Here is a 27,829-nt window from a genome sequence, read left to right as displayed (position 1 = left end):
ACAAATTTAGACTCGTTTGCTCAATTTTTTAAGCAGTAACTCTAACAATGTCTGGATATTGAATTCCTCTGTTATGCTTCAAAAGCAATGTGAGCTATGATTCAAACTATATGCAAATTTCTCATTTTGGTGCACAAGGTGTTTGAGAACTGGGATTTACAGTCCATTCATTATAATGTCCATTCGATAAGGTTTAATTACTTTCAAATTAGGAAAACTGATCTTATCAAATATTTTCATTTTACTTAAGGATAAAAAGTGATTGAAAGGTTTTTACATTTGAAATTTTAATTACAGGTAACAGCACACAAACAAAAACTAGAAAGAGAACTGGATGAAATCAAGCAACAATTATCTCTGTCTAACCAAATGCTAAAGGAAAATCAGACAAAGGAAAATGACTTGAAAAAAAAACTCGAAGTAAGATTTATTAAGGAATTCAAACTTTTTTGAAAGAATGAACAATTCTGCTTGGCATTTTAGTTTATTAAATGAGTGTGCACTTCCCTTTTCTCAATGAATGTTCTTACACTGTTTTGTATATAGAAGCGAGACAGCATTCAAAGAATGAGGCAGACTATATCATTGATATTCAATATACCTGTCATATCAACGGTAACTTGCTATTAAACAGAGTCTTGGGGCAGAAAACACTCTAGGTATATCACTGAGACTTGAGGAAAAATTACTCTGAACCAAAAGGACTTTAGAAAGTATAATGCTTAAAGGATGGCAGCCTCAACTGGATTTGAAATTTTAACTGTATTTTCTCTCCACAGATGCTGCCAGACCTGCTGAGATTCTCCAGTCGTCTCATTTTTTGTGTCAGATTTCTAGCATTTGCTTTCTTATAGTTTTACCTCAATGCCTAGGCAGCTACAGGGGTAGGCAGAAAAGGAGAGATACTGCACAAGAGACTAAGTCAGGAACAGAGCATTTGGTTGTGCAAGTGGGGGAGTTGTCAGGCTTGGAGGTTGTGAAGAAATGAAGAGATAATTCTATATAAGGTTAACATTTAAAATTTTGAGCAACGATAGGGCGAGAGAACTAATGTAAGGTATGGAGGGCCGGGGTAATTGATGCAAAATGCTGCATTTTGGATGAGCCAAAACTTCAAAGTGAAGAATAGGTATCTTATAAGAGTAGAGTCATAGATCATATAGCATGGATACAGATCCTTTAGTCCAACCAGTCCACACTGACCATGTTCCCAAAAAAACTAGTCCCACCTGCCTGCTCTTGGCCCATATCTCACCAAACCTTTATTATTCATGAACTTATTCAAATGTCTTTTAAATGTTGTAACTGTACATACATTCAGCACATTCTCTGGCAGTTTCGCACACTCATTACTCTGTCTAAAAAAAAATTGTTGCTTATGTCATTTTTAAATCTTTCTCCTCTCACCTTAAAAATATGCCTCCTAGTTTTGATCTCCCCACCCTATCATTGACCTTATCTGGGCACCTGATGATTTCATAGAAACTGGGTGCAGGAGTAGGCCATTTGGCCTTTGAGCCTAAACTAGCATTCAATATGATCATGCAATTTCAGTATCACATTCCTACTTTTCCCCATACTCCTTGAACCCTTTAGGAACACATCCAGCTCCCTCTTAAATATATCTAACAAATTGGCCCCAACAGATTTCTGTGGTAGAGAATTCTATTGGTTCACAACTCTGTGAATGAAGAAATTCTTCCTCATCTCCATCCTGAATGGCTTACTCTATTCTTAAACTGTGACCCGTGGTTCTGAACTTCCCCAACATCAGGAACATTCTCCCTGCATCTAACCTGTCCAGTCCCATCAGGATTTAATATATTTCTATAGATCCCCTCTCATTCTTCTACATTCCAACAAATACAAGGCCTGTTGATCTAATCTTTCTTCATATTTCAATCCTGCCATCCTGGGAATCAGTCTGATGAAGCTTCACTGGACTTCCTCAATAGCAAGAATGTCTTTCCTAAGAATAGAAGATCAAACCTGCACACAATTCCCAATGTGTGGCCTCAATCCTGTATAACTGCAGCAAGACATCCCTACTGCTATATCCAAATCCTCTTGCTATGAAGGCCACCATGCTATTAGCCTTTCTCTCTGCCTACTGCATTTGCAAGCCAACCTTCAGCGACTGTTGCACCGTGACAACCAAGACTTCTTGCATCTTGCCTTTCTCTAAACCCCACCATTCAAGTAATCTGCTTTCCGATTTTTCTGACTGAAATAGCTAACCTCACATTTATCCACATTATATAACTACTTGCCCACTCAGCCAGCGTGTCCAAGTCACCCTGCAGCCTCTTAACATCCTCCTTAAGCATACACTGCCACTTAGCTTAGTGTCATCTGCAAATTTGGAGATATTGAATTCAATTCCTTCGTCCAAATCATTCAAGTATATTGTGAAGAGCTAGGGTCCTAGACCGAACCCTGCAATATTCCATTCGTCACTGACTGCCACTCTAACTCTCTGCTTCCTGTCTGCCAACCAGTTCATTATCCATGTCCAAACGTTACCTCAGATGCTATGACCATTCATTTTTCTGACTGACCTCTTGTGTGGAACCTTGTCAAAAACATTTCGAAAGTCTGGATACTCAAAACTTACTGATTTACCCATGTCCACTCTACTGGTCACATCCTCAAAAATGATTTATCAAGCATGATTTCCCTTTAGTGAATCCATGCTCATTTGGAGCTTTTCTGTCACCAAATGCTCAGTTATTACATCCTTCATAATTGACTCCAGAATTTTCCCCACCATTGATATCAGGCTAACCAGCCAATAATTCCCTGTTTTCTCTCTTCCTCCTTTTTTAAAATGTGGGGTTACATTAGCTACCCTCTAGTCCATTGGAACTCTTCCAGAGTCTATAGAATGCTGGAAAATGGTCACCAATGTGTCTGCTATTTCTAGGTTCACTTCCTTAAGTACTCTAGGATGGAGAGCATCAGGCTTTGGGGACTTATCAGGTTTTAATCCCTTCAGTTTCCCCAAAGCATTTCCTGACTAATAAGGATTTCTTTAAGTTCCTCCTTCATACTTGATTTTCTGTCCCCTAGCATTTCTAAAATGTTATTTGTCTCCTCCTTCGTGAAGACAGATCCAAAGTATTTGTTCAACTGGTATGCCATCTCTTTGTTGTCTATTATGAATTCACCTGTTTCTAACAGATTTGCCAGTCTTTTTCACTTAACGTATCTTTCAAAGCTTTTGTAGTCAGTTTTTATGTCTTCTGCGAGCTTACTTTCATATTCTATTGTTCCTCTTCCAAATTAACCCCTTTATCCTCCTCTGCTGAATTTTAAATTTCTCCCAGTCCTCCGATTTGCTCCTTACTCTAGCTTTAACACTATATCCCTGATTTCCCTTATTAGCCATGGTCGAGCTATCTTGCCAGTTTTACTCTTACGCCAGACAGGGATGTACATTTGTTGAAGTTCATCCATGTGTTCTTTAAATGTCTGATATTGCCTATCCACAGTGTCAACCCTTTAAGTATCCTTGGCTAGCTTATCCTAGCCAATGCATGCGTCATAGCATCAAAGTTAGGACCCTAATCTCAGCTTTAATTGTGTCTCTCTTGATCTTACTGAAGAATTCTACCTTATTATGGTCAGTATTCCCCAAAGGATCTTGCACCACAATGTTGCTAATTAATCCTCTCATTGTACAATAACCTTAACAAACCTCAAAAAGGTCACCGAAGAGCATTAGAGTGTTTGAGTTTAGAAATGACCTATTGGTGGTGGTTTGAGTGGCAAATGAATTAGGCATGGTAGAAGCTAGAGGTCTTACTTTTTTTACTTTTATTTCCTTTGGGAGAAACTGAATAGTAACAGTTATCAGTGACCATATTCTTTTACACACTTCACATTTTTAAATTTAGCTATTTATTCACATTATCAATTTAAGTAGAATCAAATTTTGCAAACAATTTTCTAATTACAGAGTATTCAGGAAGAAAGAAACTGCCTGAGCAACAAGCTTAATCAGAATTCTACACAAATTCACCAACTGGAAGATGAATTAAAGAAGACCAAACAGGATTTTAATCGCTCTTGGAATTTTGGGGAAGAGATGAAAAGTAAACTCTTTAACCAATATCTTTATAGAATATGCAAATATTAGCAAAACTGGTTAACTGCTATAATTTCATATAATTGAACCAATTTTTAAAAACAGTTCCTTTAAAATCTGGTGTGTTGTAGGGGATAGATATCACTGGTTTAGCAATCTAAGAAGAAGTGTGCCAAATGAAAATGTGGTAAATGAAAATTATGTTCCCATATGTAAGCAAATAATAAGGGTGGACTACGCTCCTGATCTATAATTTTTACATGAAAAGCCAACTGAGTGCCTTGAACCTGGTTGGCCTCATAATCCTTCTGTCTTTAAGAAGAGTTGGTGAAAAGACAAAGCAGGTAAGGTAATAAAACTTGAGATCAACATATTAGTGAGAACAGATCTTAAATTTGAAGAGCCAGATATAGACTCAATTTAAATGAAGTAAAGAAACAGCAAAAAGGCAGCAAAAGCAGTTAAAGGCTACAAACCAGAAATGACAATGTAGGGCATGGTGTAAGTCAGTTTAAGTGGCGAGGCTGTTGCCGGGCATTGCCACCGGCCTTGAATCAATCTGCCTACTGATCTCTGGCATTGGTTTCTCCTTTTACCAGATTAAATCTGGAGTTGCAATAGTGATATGAGCAAGCAGATAGGCAAACATTCAGGTTGAAGTATTCACCTTTTCCAAACTGGGAATTAAAAAGCAATAGAACTACTTCACTTTTAATTCAAATTTTTGTAAAGGGAAATGAATGCATGACTGTATTGGATAGTGACTAAAATGGATGTGACCAAAATTCTTAGAAAAGCACAAATTTTAAATAATTAGTTTTTAATCAGAGTCGAGAAATTTGGCATTCCCTAAACATAAGTTTAATTTCTCCAGATCACTGGGGATGATTAGCAATAATTATGAAGCTAGTATGACATTAAAAACCTGGTTACACATTGTTTAAGAAGGTTTAACATTTTTCATGGGTTTTTACAGCAAAACTAATTGTGTTAAGTATGGAAATTCCTATTATGATTGCATGGGGTTTAGAGGTCCTTTGGAACCTCTCCACTGCAGCCTATGGGCAAGCGTAGCATCATCGACAATAACAGTCTTTCTCGTGCCTTATTATGCAATTTTACTTTATTCATTCGTGGGATCTGGGCATCACTGGCGAGCCAGCATTTATTGCCAATCCCTCGTTGCCCTGAAGAAGGTGATGGTGACCTGCCTTCTTGAACTGCTGCAGTACATGTGCTGCAGGTTGACCCACCATGCTTTTCGGGACATAATTCCAGGATTTTGTCCCAGGCACAATGGCAATATATATCCAAGTTAGGATGGCATCTTTCTGCTGCCCTGTCTTTCTAGATGGAAGTGGTCATGGATTTGTAAGGTGGTATTCTAAGAATCTTTGGTGAATTTCTGCAGTGAATCTTATAGATAATATACACAGCCGCCATTGAGCATTGGTGGTGATGGTAGTGGATACTTGAAGAAGTCATGCATTGTCCTGGGTGGTGTCAAGCTTCTTGAATGTTGTTGGACTGCATCATGCTTCTGACTTGTGCCTTGTAGAGGGTGGACAGGCTTTAGGGAGTCAGGAGGTGAGTTACTTACCACATTATTCCTAGTGTCTCTTGGTATGATTCCATGGGTATGACTATGTCATGCTGTTGGTTAACTGGTCTGTGAGACAGCGCTCTCATTTATGGCACTCGCTGCCTGATGTTGGTAAGGAGGACTTTGCAGGGTCGATAGGGCTGTTTCTTCCCTTGTCTTTCCTGATGCCACGTGGTCCACTTAGTTTCATTTTTTTTGTTGAGACTTGCAGTCATTGATACAACTGAGTGGTTTGCTCAGCCATTTCAAATGGCAATTGAGAGTCAACCACATTTCCGTGGCTCTGGAATCCAATGTTGGCCATACCTGGTAAGAATTGCCGATTGATAGTAGTGAGCCAGATTGATTTTTCTGACAATCAACGATCATCGGTAGATTCTTAATTCCAGATTTTTAAAAATTGCATTCAAATTCCACCATCTGCTGCAGTGGGATTTTAACTTGGGTCCCCAAAACATTACCTGGGTTTCTGGATTAATACCAGTAATAGTTATGGATGATTTCCCAATCAGTTCAATAAAATATTATTCCAATATCAACTTTAGAATAATACTCAGAACAAGACTTATGGAATTAAGAAAATAATAGTTTTAGGGTTGGTTACAACATAATTATGCTAATTATTTATAAAGAAATAGGAGTAGGAAATTTTGGCCTCATGAGCCTGTTTCCCTCTTCAATATGATCATGATTGATTTGATTATGGCCTCAACATCCATTTTATTCTCTGCTCCCCATATTACTTGATTGCCTTGTAAGTCAAAACTTTAACAAAATCAGCGTGGAATATCTGTAGCGTCAAGGGATTCCAGTGCTTTCTTGATGTAGAAAATTTCAAATGTCTATGATATTTCCAAATCTCATTTGGCTGCTCACCATCACATTCTCAGTGGCAACTAGGCATGGGTTCGCCCAGCCGACAATGCCTACATTCCATGAATGAATAAATGAATATGTTGAAAGAAAAATACTAAAAACATTGGAGAAACTCAGCAGAGCTAGCAGCATCTGTCGAGAGAAAAGAAACAACTAATGTTTCTAGTCCTGTGTCCATCCCCTCCCTGTCAGTTTTATTTAAATGACTAAACTTTTCCCAACGTGCTCTGTATAAATGGTTCTCAACATGACTCATAAGCTGAGGCATGGTGAGGGTGGGAATAGTTAAACATCAACATGAGGTTCCCTTGCCCTTTTTTGACCTTATGCAGTAAAACGTTATTGTGTCAGAAGAAAATATTAGATATTTATCAAGAAATTATTTTCCAACTCGATTCTACGAGGCTGTCCACAGCCAAGCTGTTTGAGGAGAGCTACAATACTGGTATTGACTGGGGCTAATCTGCATGGTCATGTGCGGGGAAAATCGTGTCTCATAAACTTGATTAAATTCTTTAGTGAAGTAACCAAAAAGATTGAGGGCAGAGCAGAGGACGTTATTTACTTAGATTTTAGTAAAGCATTTGATAAGGTTTTGCATGGTAGATTAATTAGTAAATTTGGATCATACACGATTCAGTGTGAGCTTGCCAATTATTACAAAACTGGCTTTGTAGTAGGAGTCAAAGGATGGTTGTCGAGGATTAATTTTTTTGGACTGGAGGCCAGTGACCAGGGGTGTTCCACAGGGATTGATATTGGGTCCACTTTTGTTTGTCATTTATATAAATCACTTGGAGGAGAATAAAGGAGGCATGATAAGTAAATTTTCAGATGACACCAAAATTGGTGGTATAATGGACAGTGAAGAAAGTTGTCTAAGACTATAAAGAGATCTTGATCGATTGGGTCACTGGACTGAAGAGTACAGACGGAGTTTAATTTGGATAAATATGAGATGTTGCACTTTGATAATAAAAAAGATAGGCCCTGGGTAGTGTTGTAGAACAGAGAGGCCTAGGGGTTCAGGTACACAATTCTTTGAAATTTGTGTCACAGGTAGACAGAGTGGTTAAGAAGACATTTAGCACACTTGCCTTCATTGTTCAGACCTTTGAATATAGGAAGTGGGATGTCATGTTGAGGTTAGACGGGATGTAGGTGAGGCCTCTTTTGGAGTATTGTGTGCAATTCTGGTCACTCTGTTAGAGGAAAGAGATTATTAAACTAGAGAGGGTTCAGAAAAGATTTACTAGGATGTTGCTGGATATAGAGGGTTTGAGATATAAGAATAGACTGGAAAGACTGGGACTTTTTCACTGGAGCGTGGGAGATTGAGGGGTGACCTTACTGAGGTTTGTGAAATCATGAGGGGCATAGATAAGGTGAATGACTAGGGTTGTTTACCTAGTGTGGGAGAGTTCAAAACAATTGGGCATATTTTTAACATGAGAGGAGCAATATTTAAAAAAGACATGAGGGGCAAAGTTTTGCACAGAATGGTTCGTGTATGGAATGAACTGCCAGAGAAAGTGTGGATGCAGGTACAGTTACAACATGTAAAAGACGTTTGGATAAGTTCATGAATAGGAAAGGAGGGATATGGACCAAGCGCAGGCAGATGGGGCTCGTTTAGTTTGGTAACATGGTTGGTGTGGACTAGTTGGACTTAAGCGTCTGTTTCCATGATAAGAAATTCAGCCTTGTATCCATCTCAATACAAAAGTCCTTCTTCTGAAATTACTCCCCGTTTAAATTCCCTTACAACGGAAATGTCCTCTCCGTTTCCACACTTGTTAAGCTCCTTCAGAATTTAATAGGTCACCTCATTCTTATAAACTCCAAAAACCATGGACCTAACATGCTCAACTTTTCCATATAACATGATCACTTCATTCTATGTATCAACCTAACAAGTTCTGAATTGTCTCAATGTAAGTTTATTTCTCCTTAAATGCAGGGTGCATACTGGGTTTGATCTCACAATAGTTATGACAACACTTGCCTTCTTTTATACTTCAGTTCCTTTTTCAGTAAAGATCAATATTCTTTTTGTATATCTAATTTGTATTGTACCTGGCTTCATATTTCACTGTCTTATAATCTTAATAGTCTCCTCCTATGATGAAGAGAGAATTTAATTGGGCAAGAGGGAGGTTAAGATTGCAGGTACTTTCCACTCTGGAAACTTGCAAAGCAATCTCCATCAGAGCTCTGCAGACTACAGTAGTTGCTGTTGCCCTCAGGCATTTAATGTGGATGCTTTTCTGGAAAGAGGTGACATGGTGCTGTCCCGCCAATGGGCAAGATTCCCATCAACCCCTCCTACTTCCTGATGTTCTTGCCACTTTTCCATTTGTCTTCGTATTGTCAGTAAATTTAGATTCTGGATATTTATCTTCGAAATGTCCTGTTTTACCATTTATCTAAACTATATTTTCTAATGGTTGGCCAATCCTCGATCCATAGTAATAGATTGCCCCCGCAACACTGAGTTCTTCTTATCAATGTATGCTTTTCATTCAAATTGATAACATCCTTAACTTTCTTATTTAGCTATGAATGGTTTGCCCTTCTCAGATGTTGATTTCTCAGTGAAATACATCTTTGTTGGGAGTAATGAACTGACCTCTTGAAATGCCTACCATTACTTAATCATCTTAAATCTAAACCTATTTTTCCTCATCTACATACACAATCCATCTTTTATACTATGGTGTAATTCATTTATTTAAGTTTCAGCCATGAGTTTCAGACCTAAATTTCTCATCTGAAACTGAACATAAAATTCTATTATAATAGGATCACTCTTGCTCTGAGGAGCCTTTATAAGAATATAAAAATTAGAAGCCCTGTCCACCGAATAATACAATCACAGCTGATCTCATCTTGGCCTAAATTCCACTTTCTTGCCCGCTGTCCATAACCCTTCAATTCTTTACTGATTACCGTTTATCTCCTCCTTAAATTTACTCAATGTCCCAGCATCCTCTATACTCTTGGGCAATGAATTCCACAACATCACTGCCCTTTGAAAGAAGTAATTTTTCCTCCTCTCTTTTAATTTTGCTCCCCATATATACTGAAACAATGATCTCTCATTCTAGATTGCCCCATGTAAGGAAACATCTTATCTATGTTTACTTTATCAATACTGTTTAACATCTTGTGTATCTCAATTAGATCTCTTCTTATTCTTTTAAACTCCAAAGAATACACCTAAACTGCTCAATCTTTCTTCTTAAGAATCCCTCATCTGTGGAATCAATCTGGTGAACTTCCTCTGAACTGCCTCTAGTACAGCTATGTCTCTTCTCAAGGAGACCAAAATTGTATGCAAATCTCAAGGTGCGGTTTCACTAATTCCATATACAGTTGCAGCAATACTTCTCTACTCTTATATTTTCCTTTAGCAATAAATGCTAAAATTCCATTTACCTTGTTTATTACCTGCTGTACCTGCAGGTGATTTTCTGTGATTTATGCATGTGGGCACCCAGATCCCTCTGCACTGAAGCACTCTGATCTTTGTCTCCACTTGGATAATAAGTTGTTTTTCTATTCCTCTGATCAAAATGATCACACACATCCATATTAAACCTATCTGCCAAATTTTGGTCCCTATACCTAACCTATCCATATTCATTTGTAAATTTCTTAATTGCAATCTAATTTCCCACTAATTTTTAGTGTTATCTGCAATTTTTTTCTACAATACTTTGTATCCCTGAATTCTAGTCATGAATGTAGATTGTAAGTAGTTGGGGCTCAAACACCAAACCGTATGGCACCCCAATAATTAAATCTTGCTGATCAGAAAAAACCCAATTTATCCTGCCTCTCTGCTTTCTGATGACTACTGAATCCTCTATCCAAGTGAATAAATTATCCAAGCCCTTGTGATCCTATCTTGTGTAGTATTTTTTGTGGGGTATCTTATCAAATGCCTTCTGACAGTCCAAAATACCACATCACCAGCATCCCCATTATGCACCTTGCTTGTTACATGTTCAACGAACTCGAGCAAATTAGTCAAACATAATTTACCCTTCATAAAACCATGCTAACTCTGATGGATTGTGTTTTGACTTTCCAAATGTCTTTGTTATTACTGTCTTAATAATGGAATCTAACAATTTCTTGATAACACAAGTTAAACTAACTAGTCTATAGTTCCCACTTTCTGCCTCCCCCTCCCTCTTTGAATAAAGATGTTATTTTCGCATTTTTCAATTTCAGTGGGACATGTCCTGTATCCAGGGAATTTTGGAATATTGTAACTGGTGAATTCACTATCTCTGTTACTTTTTTTTGTTGATCTTCAAAGTTTCACAGTCCTCCAGCCTATCATTGGCCTTAGTTTTATGAATATTTAAGTTCCTTGCTTTGTCATGGAGTGTGGGAGTGTCATGGATGTTTCTTTGCTCCCCCCCCCCCCCCCCCACACACACACACACACACAATCTATCTTCCTTTCTGGAGTATATTTTGGGAGCAATTGAATATCTCCTTAAACATCTGACACAGCTTATCAACTATCTTACCATATGGTCTTTCTGCCCAATCTATTTGAAGCTAATCTTTCCTCATGCCTATGTGATTGCCTTTGTTTAACTCAAAAATACTAATGTGGGGCTCCAGTTACTTGCTGTTCAGGTGAATTTGAAATCATAGTGTGGTACGATACTTCTTCACTAGAGAATCCTTTACAATGAGAAATTAATCCCACCTCATTATATATTACCAAATCCAAAAAAAAAGTGCTTCCAGGTTGGTTCTAAAACACATTGCTCCAGGAAACAATTTCTCGTACATTGAGTTAACACTCCTTCGTGGCTACTTCTATCAATTTAATTCATCCAGTCTGTGTGCATATTAAAATCACCCATCATGATTGATGAATATTTCTTATAAGCCCCCAGGATTTCCTGGTTTATACAATGTCTCACTGTGCAACTACTTTTGGTGGACCTACAGATTACTTCCACCAGGAACTTCTTTCCCTTGCAGTTTCTTATCTCTACCCAGACAGACTCCAGGTCTTTACCTTGAATGATGGTATCATTTTGCATTACAGTACTGATGTCATCCTTTCCTAACAAAGCTACACTATCTCCTTTTCCTTCCTGCCTGTCCTTCTGAAATACTGAGTACCCTTGGACATTCAATTCCAAAATGTGGCCTCCTTGCAATCACATCTCTGTAATTGTCACCAAATCATACTCATTTGTCTCTATTTGTGATGTTAAGTCATTAATTTTATTCCAAATTCCAAATAAGTCTTGCATTCAGGTACAAAGCCTCTCAGTCTGTTCTTTTACCAAATTTCCCAGCTCTTATATGATTATTACTTTGGATCAATGAATCTCATATGTAAAGTAATTTGTTCTGTGGCTTCTAAATGGGGGATTATGTGTAGAATGGAGGGATTTGGGTTAGATCAGGGAGTGTGTGTGAGGTAAGTTATAGCCCCTGTCAAATAGTTGTTCATGAGTTAGACCATGCATTAAATATTCAAACTTTTTCTGAGTAATTTGTTTACTTACTTTCATTGGAACATGCTGAACTCTTAATTCAAATGAAGATTTTCAGAGAGATCCAGCTGTAGATAAATTGTCCAGCAGAAAACTTGACATCCTCTGCAATTCCCTTTGGGGTGTGCTACGAAAAGGATTCTTGAAGGTTCCTATGTACAACTTGTTCAAAAATAGTGCCATCATTGTGTATTTGCTGGGAAAGTGCAAAGGGTGAGCCTTCTCAAATGGAAACCCATACTTGCCTCATTCACAGTCACATACTCCTCCCTTACTTTGAACTAAACCTCTCCGTTCCTGAAACATCAGTGTCCAAAGCTTGGACTATTGTTCATTGTCTCTCAGTCAAAGTTCCTCAAACTACAGAAACTTAATGATTGTTGTGGGTCAGACTAGTGTCATCAGCCCCACGTTCCTGCAAGTTAAGTACTTTGCAGAAGCTATACTCTGGTGAACTAATTCGTGTTTGTAAATTAAACATATTTACAACTTTAATCGTAACACGCAGAGGAAGTCCTCCTCCTTCACAAATGTGGTAGACATAATGTTTTGAATATTAATTAACTATTGGAAGCCCATTGTCACTTCTCTTTTTGTTGAGTATTGATTTGTGGACAAAGTTATTGCTTTTGATATTTACATGCCTGTTATCTTTTTAGGTAAGAACAGTGCTCAAGAAGCTGAGATAAAAAGTCTACAACACAATTTAGATGAACAAAGCAAGTCAATGTGTATAAATATGGAAAAGTTGAAACAGGCACTTGATTCTGCTTGTAAGGGTATGAAAGAGAAAGAAAAAAGCATGGAACAGCTAAATATCAAAGTTCAAAAAATGGCAAATGAAATTGAAGAACTAGAAAAAAATATACATCTAAAAGAAAAGGCATTTCAAGAACTAAAAGAGGAAAGTAATTCCCTGGCTCAGTGGAAGATGGAAAATATGCATGTTATGAATGTTTTTCAATGTGAAAAGGAGGTGATGAATAACAAAATTAAAGAATTAGAACATAATCTCGAAATGAGTTTGAAAAAAAATCAAGAACATGAGCAGAATCTCGAAGTTCATCAGCACAAAAGTGAAAAGCAAGCAGAAAAACTTAGGTCAGTTGAGGATGAAAAAGAGAATTTGCAATGCCAGACTGATGATCTCAAGCAAATTCTAGACAGCAAAACTTCTGAGTTAGAAACACAAAGGCAATCTTTTGAAGAATTCATGAAAGAAGCAAAGCAGCAAGAGCAAAAGAATGGAAAGGAAATAGAAAACCTGAACTTGAGCATTTCTGAGCTCACAGCACAGATAGCTGAACTGGAGAAAAATTTGCAACAAGAAACAAGCAAAGTTATGAAACTTGAAGAGTCTCAGTGTGCATTGATTGCTGATTATGAAAATGTCAGTAATCTGCTGAAGTCAAAAGAGTGCTTAATTGAACTTAAAGAAACAGAAATTTTGAGTTTGAAGGACAACATTTTGCAAACCACAAATAATCTTGAAGGAAAGCTAGCTAAAGTTGAAGCAGAGAAAACGCATGTAATGCAGGAGTATGAAAAGGTTTTACTTGACAAACTTGAAATTGAAAATATAAACTTAACATTAGAAATTTACCAACATGATATTTCCATCCTCAAGGAGCAGATTACTTCTCAAGAATCTTTACTGAATCTTGAGAAACAACAACGATCTGAGGTTGACAAAAAATGTGAAGCTCTATTAAAACAGAGAGAAGAACTTGAAGAAAAAATTGAGGAGAGGGAAAAGGAATATGTTGATTTGCAAACAGAAATGGAACAAGAAATTCATCAGCTGAAACTGCAACATGATGGAGTATTGCAAGCTACTTTAGATGAGAAAAATAAATCTATTGAAAATATTGCACAAGAACTTGAGACCAGTGCAAGTAATTTGAAATGTATGCAGGTAGCCAATGAAGAGTTAGAAGCAAAGCTTGAAGCTTGTCTTTTGTCTGAGAAGTGCATTCAGGAAAAAGAGGAGTTAATTAGTTTGAAGGAAAAAGAACTCATACAGCTCTCTAAGAAGAATGAAGAACTAAAAAATTCCAACAATTCTTTGATGCAGGAAAATATAGAGTTGAACAAAGTGAATTCTAGTTTCGCTGATGAAATGAAAAGAAATGAAACAATATTACAAGAACTGACTAAAAAATATGAAGAAGAAGCTGTTACTAAAGAAAATACACTCAAAGATCTTAAAACTCTATATGAAGAACTAAGTGCAAATCAAAGATTACTGCAGAACACAGTCGCAGAGAAAGAAAGTGACACTAAGAAATTGCTAGAGAAGATAATTGAGAAGGAAACTAGGGAAGCTGAGTTAATGCAACAGTATGCTGCTTTAGAAGAAGAATTAAAACATCTTCGTGAAAAATGCAATGCTTTAGAAGAAAACAAAGACTTTTTGGAAATGCAGTTGCATGAGAGATCACAAGAATTATTGATGAGAAATACAGAAGCTGAGGACCTGCAAAGAAAACATACTGAGCATTCCATGGAATATAATGCCAAAATTCTAGACTATGAGGAAAGGATTAAAACCATGCTTGAAGAAATAGATGGTTTCAAGTTACAGCTGCAGAAGATGGAAGAAATTGATCAATTAAAAAAAGAACTTGTTGAATCACATGCAAGACAAAACAAAATACTGGAAGATCACAATGAATTGCTGCAGGAAAAAGAACAATTAGCGCATCTGATAACAAAGAAAACTGAAAAAGAAACAATTTTTACAACTAAATTAGAAAAGCTTGAAAATGATTTGATAAGAGTGCAGTCTGAAAATGTTAACCACTGTAAGTTGATTACAGAGAAAGATATTATTTCAGAACAATTGAAAGACACGGTCATTACAAAAGAAATTGAACTTCAGAAAATTCAAACTCGACTTCAGCTTCTGCAGATGGACCTTGAAGATAAAGAGGCTTCTTTAGAGTCTTATATTTCTCAAGTAGAACAAATGCAAAGTGAGATTAGTAGTGTGGAGAGTAAGTTTCAGAATAGTGAGGGGAATAGGATTCTTCTAGAGAAGGAATTAAGTTCAATGCAGACAGAGATGGAAAATATGCATTTGAAATTAAATGAAAGCAAGAACCAAGAATCAGCTTTGCTGGAACAAATAACACTGCAGAGGCAAACAACTGAAGAGCTGCAAAGTGAATTTGATAAACAAAAAATGGATCTTGATTATCTCCATTCCTTGCAAATCCAGCTTGCTGAAAACCAAGAATCAGAAAGGCAATGCAATCTGAAAGACGAGGAGATAAAGGAACTTCAAAAGAAGCTGTGTCAGACTGAAATTCGTATCAGTGATTTAATGAGTCAAAATAGTGATATTGCATCAAAAATGACTTCTCAACAACAGGAGCTAAAAGCACAAATGCAAATTACTTTGAGTAATATGGAGGTTGCACTGCAACAGAGTGAGGAGCAAAGAGCTCTTCTGCAGAAAGACTTCAGTAAGGTGCAGTCTGAATTATCAGCTATGAACTTGTATGTCTTTGAAAGCAAACGTCATAATGAATCTTTGATGGAAGAGATAACTCTACAAAGGAAAACTAATGAGGATCTAAAGAACGAACTTGAAAAAAGTAAAGAACAGGAAACACATCTCACCTCAATGGTGTCTGAGTTACAGTCTCTTATTGCAGCTTTGGAAACTGAAAAAGCATTGCTGTTGAGTAAAGTAGATTTAACAAACAATAGTGCTGATCTTGATACTCAAGAGTGCAAAGTCGTAAAAGAAGTAATGATTGCATCCCTGGAATGTAGGCATCAAAACATTTCAGAAGAGAAAGAGGTGGCTGACATTATTGAGAATCATTCATCAGATAAAATGAAAACCCTTTTGAATGCAATTGAAAATTCACCCAACTCTATTGTAAGTGACCAAACAACCTTTTCTGTTGAAGATGATCACCTGAAAATGAAACCTGTGGAACTGGAACCTTGTTCTGACTCTTCTGACCAGTCTATTACATTACTTAGAGAACAACTTCAAAAACAGAAAGAGGCTGCAGATCAAGAAACCTGGGAACTGCATCAAACCTTAACTGCAACAAAGCAAGAACTTGAATTTCTGAAAAAAAAACACTCATCTGAAATTGAAGAATGGCAGTTGAAGTTGACCAATCTAACAACTGAGATGGAAATAAAGTTGGCTGCACAGAGGCAGCAAACTGAGCAGCTGTCTGCAGAATTAGAAGGTGCGAGAGTTCAGCTTCAATCTCTGGACCTCAGTTCCCAGTCATTGCTGTTTGCTAGCTCTCATTCCAAAGAGAGTACTCCGCATAAGGTGAATAATAAAAATCAATATTAATAGTTATGAAATTTTGAGATATGTAGTAAGTGGTTCATTGGTCTATTATAAATGTCATAGTGTGTGAACTTGTTAAATTAAGTAAATGCTGTAACTCTTGAAAAATATTTTATTGTTCATGGAGGAAATCACAGCAATCTTTGGTTAGATCTCGAATAAGCATTACTAAGCATGTCTTTCCTTGTAGCAGTACCAATCAAATGGCATTCAGAAATAGCAATCATAGCTCTATAAACCTTCTCTCTCAAGAGACCACGGTTAATCAGTCCCATTTGTGGTATTTCTTCTGTCACTCAATCTGAAATCAGTGAATCAGAGCTTGTGAACTGTCTTCAGTATAGTACAGAAAGTGTATCCAACAATCTGAAAATTTCATAGAATATTTTTTATTTTGGCAAGATATTGAATAATTCCATATTTTCTATTCATTCTGCATATCTCTTTAATTGAGAAGAATATATGAGTAATATATACATAATTAACTCATTTTAAAAACTTAGCCTTGGTTTTGAATGGAATTTGAGCATTTTAATCATGTGTACAGTTGCAGAAGTATTACCAGTGTGTATATTTTAGAAGGACATGATTACCTTTCATAGTACCTACCAATCATTGTGGACATCTCAAAATTACTTACTAATATTTTAAAACCAATTGTTTTGTCTAAGATGTAAGAGCATTAAATAAATGGCAGGCATATTTTAGTACTGTGCTTTATATGAGATAATTTACTGTTTTATTTTATGACTTATATGTTGCTACATAATTACGGTATTTCATTTGTATATCAAGTTTGGCATTACATACTTGAAACCAACAATTGACTATATTTTGTTTGTAAGGATTGATATGTTTAAATTATAACTATTTTTGTTTTTCAGTTGAAGCATACTGATTCAAAAGAACGTCAAACAGAGGTAATGATCATCACTGATCAAATGGGATCTGTTACCAGACAAAATGTGTCCCTTGACTCTAATGTTCAAAGGGAGAAACAACCCAGTTTACAATCTGACAAAACAGGAGAAAGTCCTGTATTTACCAGAGACTACACCATCTACTTTAATGATGCTAAGAATGTAAGCAACGACATTGATAATGAACTGAATGAAAGCAACACAGAACAACAGCGCATAGCTGAATCAACACATTTAGATAATGATGAAGTTAGTGTCCCGGTGGAACACCAATCAATCCATGAAACCTTTGTTGGATCTCAGTTACAATTGGACCAGGAGTCTGGCCAAGCTCTTCATCTTCCAAATGATGAAAATAAGAAAATAACTGAAGAACTACTCCATGAGATAGAGAATTTGCATAGCAAGCTAAATACCAGTCAAAAAGAACTATTTAATAAAACCACTGTTTACACTGAGTTAGAAAAGAAAATGCTAATGTTTGAAGAGAAGGAGCTCCAACTATGTAATGAATTGAAGTCTTCTGCTGTTGAAAATCAAAATCTTCGAGACAAAGTAAACAGTTTGGAAGAGGAGCTCAGCAATATTACATTACAGTTGAAAGTGGATAAAGTTAAATTGCCTGATGCAACCAAGATGTTGGAGAGTTCAGAGATGAATAACACAGACAGGAGTGAGCAATTCCTTGAACTAGAAAATGAACTGAAGCGAGCAAAATCAGATAAAGCTAACCTGGAAAAACACATCCTTGAAATGGAAGTTGATCTGGATAAGTTACAAATCAGAAAGCAATTGTTAGAAAAAGAACATGAATCAAGTCAAAGGACCATTTCCATTCAGGCAGAAAAGCTGTCTGAGCTTGAAACCGAAAATAATGAGTTCATTCAGGAGATTAGTACTCTAGCGGAGACAAATAATGAATTGGAGCAAACTAGTAAAAGGCTAAAGGAAAAAGTTCAAGAGCTTGAAGCAGAGAAAATCTACAATTTTAATACAATCCGGGTGCTTGAAGCTGAACTGAAGAAACTAACCAGTCAGCGACAAGCTCTTACCGAACAAATGGAGAAAAATTCAAAGGAAAAGGAAATCATAATCCAGGAAATTGATTGTTTGGAAAACAATTCAGTTTTGGATAGAGAAGGAAAGGAGAAATTAGAACAAGAACTAAATCAGCTGAAGAAGGAAAACATATCCACTCTGGAACAAATTGAAGCTCTGCAGAGCAAGCTTAATGCAGTAGAGCTTGAAAAGTTGAAACTACTCCAGTCTTTGGAGTTCTCTAAATCAGAAAAAAGTGAAGTTGCAGCGAGGTTAAATTCCACCGAGGCAGAAGTAGCTGAAATGCGGCATGCTATTGAGAAACTTAAAGTGCGCATTGAAGTAGATCATAATAAACATCAACATATGGCTGAAAAACTTAAAATCAGTGAACGAAAAACAGACTCCCTTCAAGACAAGGTTGAAGCACTTGAACGGGAGCTTCAGACCTCCGAAGAAAATATGGAGCAAATGGTGTTAGAAGCTGAAACTGCAAAGGAGCAGGTTGAAATATTAAAGGAAGAGAAGGAAATGATTACTGAAAATACGAAGCGATTGAAAATGGACCTCAATGCCATCAACTCTGAGAAACAAGCTTTAGAGAAGCAACTGCAAGAAAGTCAGGAAAAATTAGAAACTGAATGCTCAAGTTTGGCAAGAAATTCTGAAGCATCTGAAAATGAAAAAGTCAAAATGACTGAAGCCTATGAAAATTCTGTTAGTGAGCTGCAGTCTCACATTAGCCATTTAAATGAAAAGATGAAAATCTGCCAAGAAAAGTTGGAAAAATTGAGAGAAAATGAGAGAAATTACCTCAATCAAAATTCACATTTAGAATGCGAAAATATTCGCTTGACCAACCAACTTTGTAAAGCTGATGAGTTAAATGTGGAGCTACAATCTACAAATACAATACTGAGTAAAGATCTTCAAATAATTCAACATCAGTTGAATATGCATACAGAAGAGAAAGAGAAACTTCAGCAACAGATTATAGATCTGGAGCAATTGAAGCAGAAAAATTCTATGGATTTGAGTAATTTGCATATTGACACGGAGAATTTAAAGAGAGAAATGAACAACTTGCAGACAGCAGCAGTGAAATCTCAGCAAGAAGCACAAGATTTGACATCTAGACTAACAATAATGCAAAACATGAAGGAAAATTCTGAGAAGCAGCTACAAAACGAACTACAGGTTGCACAATTGCAAACTACTACACTTCTTGATCAGGTATAATAATTTCAACAAAATACCTCTAACGTTTTTGGTTTAGATGACTTGCTAATCACAAACAGTAAATCCACTTTAATATTCTTTCCCAAATTCTCTTCAAAATACTTTTGAATTAATGTATCCACTTTAACTTGCTATCTTCACTACATTCTGTCATCAGACTATTGAACCCCAAATTTGACTCAGTGTTAGCATTATGGAGTCATGGAAACACATTCTTCGGAACTATGAAAGTACGGAAACAGACTCTTTGGCCCAACTCATCCATACTAACTAGGTTTCCTAAACCGAACTAGTCCCATTTGCCTGCGTTTGGCCCATATCCCTCGAAATCTTTCCTATCCATGTGCCTGTACAAATGTCTTTGAAGTGCTGTAATTGTACTGGCCTCTACCACTTTCTCTAGCAGCTCATTCCACATATGCACCACCCCCTGTGTTAAAGAGTTGCCCCTCTGGTCCCTTTTACATCTCTCCCCTCTCACCTTAATCCTATCCTGTGTAGTTTATCCTGAAGTAAAGACTTTAGCTAATTGTCTTATCTATGCCTCATGATTTTAAAACTCTTCAATTATGTCACCCCCTCAGCCTCCTACGCTCCAGGAAAAAAAGTTCCAGTCTATCCAGTCTCTCCTTATAACTCAAATTCTCCAGTCTCAGTAAAATTCTGCAAATCGTTTTTGCCCTTTCCAGTTTAATAACATCCTTCCTATTAGCAGTGCAACCACACTTGTACCCAGTACTCCAAATGTAGCCTTACCAATGCCTTGTACAACTGTAACATGACATCCCAACTCCCGTACTCAATACTTTGACTGATGAGAGGGTGATTTGACTTGATTAAGAGGGTGATCAATTAAACAGGACTAGAAATTGGTCATCATAATAAGGCTGTAGACCTTGCAATCTGGGGTACCCCTGCCCATATCATTTAGACACTGGGAAATATACTCTGTACCCCTATGATCATTAATTTATTAGTGTAGTTTTTAAAAGGGGAGAAAGAGAAAGAACACAGGTTAGTGGTGGAAATTTAGAAAGGGCATCTAGGTAGCTGAGTACTTAATGGACAGATTTTCCCCTTGCTAGAAATGATGAGAAGGGGAGATAATTGTTCGCCTGTGCCCTGGAAACTCAACCCCTTCTAGCTACCTCTGTGAGATCAAAAAGAAGGTCCATGGCTAGCTTTCTTTTACTCGCAATTAAGGGCTTCAACATGCTACCTCCATCAGCTGACTTCCTAACTGAGAAATTATGGTAACCTGTTTACTGATTTGCTGGAGGGTCTCCCATTGCCCTAATCTGGGATCAATTGGAGACATGATGGCTGACAAAGGAATGGTTTCTGAAAGCCATTTGCCTTCCCTTGCTCAAAACCCCCTATCTCCATACCCTGCCCCACAAGAAGAAAACAAAATCTATCTTTTTATTGCTGGTCAATAGTGTAAAGGCCTGTGATTGGGTGAGATTCTCACCCTCAATTGTTTTAGTGAGCTGAATGGCAGACACTCTGCGTTACCTCACCAGTTTGGAGTGGCATGTTACTCGCCACTTAACATGTTATCCTACAGTTTAAAAGAAAATGGTAAGTTCCAACCCATGCTGTTACAACCAACTAAAATAATTTTGAGAGATGCATGAGATCATTTGTTATTCCCTGACTATGTGAAAATGGAATCTGCAGTTTGTAACATAGTTTACTTTTTAACCATGAGTGAACATAAAAAATCCAATGCCATTATTGACCTTATGCAAAATAGATCAATACAGTCAATGTTCCCATTTAACTGTTTTGTGAAATATAAAAGAAGTTCATTCATCCTTTTCTTCACCTGTTTTTAAGTCTTAATTTTCTCTATATGACAGGCAAAGATTAAGGAATTAGTTTTATATGTTTTCTAATTTGCTGGTTTTTAGAATGGGAACAGGAATTTATTAGCCCAGATATTTAAATTGTCTGCAAAACTGTTGCCACTTGCCGTCATTGCCTTGTAAGACTGACAGTTGCTTCTGTGTTCCACGTTACAGTTAAATGTGGAAATCAAAAAATGTCTGCTCATTTTTCCCCTACTCCTTCACAGGATACCCTATTAAAGTGGGGCTCTTGTGACACAGTGGTTGTGTCTCAACCTCTGAACCAGGACACCTATGTTCAAGTTCCACCTGCTTTAGAGGGTGTGCAATAACATCTACAAACAGGTTTATTAGGTTAATAATATACTGACTAATAACTGGTCCTGTATATCCTGTTTGCCCTGGAAAACTAATTATATACTGTGAAATGCCATATTTTTTCCATTAGATTAATCCTGTTATTTTTAATATTATCACAAATAATTGGAGTAGCATGCTGGAAATCAAGGCCGATATTCCTGCAGGAATAAAAAATCTTATCAAAATGCCCAAAATTTCTCAAATGACATCTCTTTTTAGACTCAGGTTGACAAAAAGCACAGTCAGGATTCTGTATTTAACAAAAATTACTATTGAAAATAGATTCTAGGTATAGGTGAACAAATATGAACTATAACTCTACTGGTAAAAGTCTATTTATCTTTTAAAACTCCGGATACACACTCATTACAGATACACGCAAAATAAATTGGTGTAATGGATGGAGGGAAAGTTTGGGAAGCTGGTTCAATCGTCTCTGTCCACAGGGTTTGCTGAGGCGATCCTTTCGGCTTGCCAGGACATGCCGCTCCATGGTCTCTCTTTTCTATGTACTTTCACTTGCTTGCAGGAAGCACAGATGACTGATTAACAATATATAAAGCTCCTTGTTTATTGCTTAAAAGCAACAGCATACAGCAACTGGTGAAGGAGAATAAACTAGCTTTCCTCAGGTTTTAGATGTATTTTACTGCTCAGAAAAAAGCACCACCTCCCCTGTTGATGGTCCAAAGGATTCTGTATATACTATTAATACCCACAAGCTGTTCAGTCGCCTTGGAGTCAATCGCATAGTTATGGGCAGGCGGAAAGCCTTTGGCATGAATAATTGGTCGCTGCACCGGAGACCAATCAGCTATTAGTTGCTGGCCGAATCTCACTTTGTATACACCTTCTGGTGTCAGTTTGCCTGCAGCTAAACATCCCCATTGGTAAAGCAAACAATGCTATAAACAGTGCTTATGAGTGCTGGTAGCTTACTTTTAAGAAGTACAGCAATCACTTCCACAATCTTTGGTTTTTAAAGCCCCTTTCCCCATTTCAGATCTCAAGCATACATCAAAATAAAACAGGCAGTCTTCATAATATTTTTAAGTTATGATATTTCAGTCTCTGATATGAAGTCCTCTTGGTTTAGCTTCTGTAAAATTGGTGTAAATTAAAAGTTTTTGGATCTTTGTACTTCCTGTTACTTATCTGTGATAACTCTCCAATCTGATTGTCTAAATATTCTGCCCTGGTAATATCGATGTTAGTAGATGCCTAGTGATTTGAAATTTGATCAGTGGTGAAGTTAACCGTTTCACAATGCCACCAGGCAGAAGCAACATAAGAGGTGTTCACAACTAACAGAATGGTCTTGCCAAACCAAAATAACATTTTGGCCATCACTTAAATAAGTGCCATATCAAACAGCATGTCTTCAACAAAATATATCCTTTCTCAACAATTTTAATATTGGTGCAGATCATCCTTTCCAAGTTAACCTTTTGTGTCATTAATATATTATCACTTGGAAATCCAATCAATAATCTTTTTGAAATGCTACAACATTAGTTTAATAATGAACCAACGTGTCTTGTAGGTTCATGATCTTACAGAGAATAACCGTAAGCTGCAAGATGATTTGTCCGTGGCCAGTGAAAAGGTTCAGAAAATGCAGCAGGAATTTGATGCAGAGAAGAATTTGATCTCAGCACAACTTGAAGAATTCAGGAATCAGACAGAAAGCATTAAGGTTCAGTATAAGAAAAAGTCCAAGAATTTCTCATTTGCCAAAGGTCAAAGTTTTTACGATTTCAATCAGCAAAAAGCTTAAAAGTTCCAAATATATTTTATGTGAAACTATTTAGCTACACTATTGCAGATAGGATGAGAGAAAATTGCTGAAACTCCTATTCTCTTCCAAACTGTCTATAATTAATAATCTTTTGAAAGAAAAGTGCTCATGTTTGTAAACCCCATGTGAGGATAATTTGAGAACCAGCAGCAAACTTTTTGTGTTTAGAGCTATAAGATTGTTTATTTGCAAGTTCATTCTGGCATTTAATACTACAGTGCTCACTCAAAGTCTCACACACAAAGAGAGTGCAGTTGGTGAGAATATTGTGTTTTTACAGGTTATCAGCAAAAGAATAGTTAATTATTCACATGATTTTCTTATTCTGGAAAACACATGTTGCAGGCCTGATGACGAAGACGCCTTCATTCCTAAAGCGTAGTTTAGGTGAATTCAACAGCTGAAGTCGCATTCCAAATTCGTTTCAGGATTCTCTCGAAGGGATGGACTTTCTGCAGGTCATAAAGTTAGTTGCTTGTAGTATTTATACTGGGGTCAATTTGCTGGATTAGTGGACCCATAAAGGAAGAACAGATGCCTTTCTGCTCTTGCCATATCTTATGTTCTGCAGTCAGCCTTTAAAGATTGAAAAGGGACAAACATAGCTTCCTTATTATGTGACTTCTCACAACTTCAGTTTCTTTCTCAAATATAGTGAGGTATTTGGTTGATTAGCCACATTTTGTTTTACAGACACATCCCAAGGGACATTATGTTGATCACATCCTTTGTTTCAAAGGAGACCCATTCAATTTGGGAATGTTTTTTCATGTTTTCAGAATATGTGTGGTTAATATCTTTTCATTTCAGATGTTGAATTTTTCTGTTGGACGGTGAGTCAGTTTTTAAATACCTTCGATTACCATAGAAACAGAGAATAGGAGTAGGCCATTTAGGTCTTCAAGCTTGCCCCATCATTCAGTATGATTGTGGCTGATTATTCACCTTGGATTTCTGTTCACACTTTTATTCCCTTTGATCACTGTAGCCTGAGGAACTATATCTAATTCCTTCTTGAAAACATTCAATGTTTTGGCCTTAGCAGATTCCTCTGCAGAGAATTCCCCAGGCTCACTACTCTGAGTGAAGAAATTTCTAATCTCACTCCTTCTTTACAGCTCATTGTCCATTTGTTAAAGGAAATGTCAATTTCAAGAAATCCACATTAGTTAAGTTTGTTCATTGAAAATTTGGAATATGATGTCTTTATTGGGCATAAGAACAAAAGTATTTTTGGCTCAAGAGGTTCTCTAACATGGCCCCATTTCAAAAGTCTCATCCCCAAACTCAGCATCCACTAATTTCCCTGTAGAAGGGCGGAGGAGACTGTAATTGAGTTGTACTTTGCACATCCATAGTTCACTGAAGCTGCTAACCATGGAAAACCATGGAGCATAAAAGTTCCAAATATATGTTATGTGAAGCTATTTAGCTACACTATTGTAGATAGGATGAGAGAAAATTCTCATCCAATTTCCAAACTGTCTATAATTAATAATCTTTTGAAAGGAAAGTGCTCACGTTTTTAAACCCCATGTGAGGACAATTGGAGAACCAGCAGCAAACTTTTTGTGTGTTTAGAGCGATAAGATTGTTTATTTGCAAGTTCATTCTGGTATTTAATGCTACAGTGCTCACTCAAAGTCTCTCACACAAAGATGGTGTGGAAAATGTCTTCACTCAAATGTTATTTTTGTCACCCAGTTTTCTGTAATGTAACTTAAGCTTTATACCTTTCAGGAGAAGATCTAACTTATTGGAGTTCTTTGGGAAGTGGGTATCCTTTTAAACAGATAAGGGATCAGGAATACCTTTGAGACAAGTTAACTCCCTTTTTGGATTGTTAAAAGTAGATATGAAAGTGTAAAGAGTGGATAAACTATTTAAGCTATCAAGCTGTTTAAATTCCCTTTAAATTGAAGCATCTGCAATTTTAAAATAAAAACAAGTGCTTGCTTTAACACTGTTGGCATAAATCTGAAAGATTTTTAAAGGTTTTGTGCTTCATAACTGATTATCATTATTAAGGTTTGGTGTCTGTCAGTTCACAGTTTGATTGTTCAAAAGTTTTTATATGCGGGGTTATGAGTGCAAGTGTTTATATACATTTTTATATTCTGATAAAAAATTATGTACTTGAATGAAATGTGTGATTTTGAAAGGGATTAGGTAGTTTAAATCATTTGAATGTAATGAATGAGATTTTATCATTGATTGTCTATAAGAAAAAATTAGAACTTTATTTGAATTCAGTATGACTCCTGAGGTATGCCTGTGGTGGATACTGGGGTTGGCAATGGAGGATGTCAAGGCAAGTGTGTTTATGATTGGCTGTAGGTTGATATAAGGGTCATGAAAACTGGGCAGAGGGGCATGTATTCTCACGGGGGTGTGAGGGGTCATTGTAGGGTGGTTAGGGGCATATGTTTGCTTGGGGAGTACAACAGACAGTGATGTGGTTGGGGCAGGAGTTGTTATGGATAGAGAATGTGGAGACATGAAGGGTGAACAGACTGTTTTTTGTCTTATCTTTCAATTGGATTTTTTCTATGCATCTAGTATTCACATTGCTATGGCCGCCTCTGCACTATTTTTCAGGGGAGGTGAGCTCGATTTCTGTTAAACATCTGCTCACCTAGAGTGAAATTCACAGCTTCCAGGTGGTTTTCTCCTAAGTTGGGTTTGGAGAATCAGGAATTTTCCAACTTTGGAAGTAAAAATTGAGCCCTATTTGCAAATTTATTTGTTTCTATTCAAAATAGATAAATGAGCACAAGTATTATAATACAGGTGCTTTGTTTTTAAGCTGCTTTATTTTTATGATAAATTAGCCACACCATACGTTTAGGGAAACAGGAAAGCTTTGTGACCATGGTCTTTAACATGAACAGCATTCCTATTTTTTTGTAACAGAGAGATATATTGAGGAGAAAAACTCCTATTGTTTTTTGTAATAAAATATGAGCTATAATAATAGAAAATAATGTGGACGTTAGTTTGGACATGGTGATTTCAATGTGATTCTTTCCATTCTAAAATTGATTTTATCTCTAGTTGCAGCTAGAAATCTGTGAATCAGAAAAATACAAGTTAGAAAAGGATGTTGAATATTTTCAGAATGAACTACAGATCACTGATGTCCTAAAAAAGGAACTAGATGAACATAAACAAAGACTAAAATGCATTCAAGGAGAACATCAAGCTGTGCTTAAAGATTTACAGGATCAGGTAACTTATTGCACCAAATTAGGTTTGATAAAAGATTCAGTGCTAAGATAAAGCTCAAACTATTAATTTTGTGTTCAGAGATGGAAACCTTTCAAAATATAACCCCTTTCTGATCATCCCAGTGCTTAACATCTCAAATTGCCTTTAGAACATAAATACTGTCAGAATCAAAATGTGAACTATTATGTATGAGCAAAGTCCTATAAGATGTAATGAGAGGAATGATTGGTTGCTACCAAATATAATGATGATTTAAGATGACTCCAGGGTTATGAAGGTGTGGGTATACCTTTAAGAGAGTTAAAAGCAGCAGAACTACCGGACCCAGCACCAAGTTTACTCAAAAATGGTAACAATGTAACACTGAGTCGAACCACTTGATTCGTTCGTTGCTTGGTGACAAAAACAAATTCGAATTCGGTCAATCAGTTTAAATTATATCTGAAATATATCAAACTCAAATCATGTTTGAATTGAGTATATTGACAATCTTAAAAGCCAATGACACAATCCAATGCTCTGGTGTATAAGACTGGGAAAAATTGAACAGCTGAGAGGAGAACTGATAAGCCCCAGCATGTAAAAATAGTTCTCTTAAAAGTCCCTTTTCGATCAGTACCTGTAACGCAGAACTTCCTAACAAGGAGAAAAGAAGACACGGGAAGATCCGAAGACAAGAACCTGCAGCTGCCTGGTTTTGAGATAAGAAGTGTTGTTTTGTAAATTTTTAATTGGGAGTTTTATTGGACTAGTATTATAGAAGGGAAGCTAAAAGATAAGTTATAGAAATAAATTGTAAATAGTTGTTGTGGTTCTGTTCGCCGAGATGGAAGTTTTTGTTGCAAACGTTTCGTCCCCTGGCTAGGCGACATCATCAGTGCTTGGGAGCCTCCTGCGAAGCGCTTCTTTGATGTTTCCTCCGGTGTTTATAGTGGTCTGTCCCTGCCGCTACCGGTTGTCAGTTTCAGCTGT

The 27,829-nt window shown here is 36.8% G+C and overlaps 1 protein-coding gene across 8 annotated transcripts in view; it reads left to right on the top strand.

The window, feature by feature from the left end:
* The window catches only part of LOC122552828 (centromere protein F-like), a 105,162-nt gene that overhangs the window by 45,103 nt on the left and 32,230 nt on the right, over positions 1–27,829 (top strand). For 7 of the 8 annotated variants that reach the window (XM_043695816.1, XM_043695820.1, XM_043695817.1 and 4 more), the window contains exons 10-15: positions 298–420; positions 3,959–4,094; positions 12,760–16,403; positions 17,309–19,615; positions 23,375–23,527; positions 26,684–26,857. In XM_043695816.1, coding sequence (XP_043551751.1) covers positions 298–420; positions 3,959–4,094; positions 12,760–16,403; positions 17,309–19,615; positions 23,375–23,527; positions 26,684–26,857 — 6,537 coding nt within the window. The remainder of the gene's footprint in view (positions 1–297; positions 421–3,958; positions 4,095–12,759; positions 16,404–17,308; positions 19,616–23,374; positions 23,528–26,683; positions 26,858–27,829) is intronic. The other variant, XM_043695818.1, reaches the window with a different exon arrangement.

Source organism: Chiloscyllium plagiosum, chromosome 9 (assembly GCF_004010195.1).
Source record: "Chiloscyllium plagiosum isolate BGI_BamShark_2017 chromosome 9, ASM401019v2, whole genome shotgun sequence".
NCBI classification, from domain to species: domain Eukaryota; kingdom Metazoa; phylum Chordata; class Chondrichthyes; order Orectolobiformes; family Hemiscylliidae; genus Chiloscyllium; species Chiloscyllium plagiosum.
This window is presented reverse-complemented; position numbering and strand designations above follow the sequence as displayed.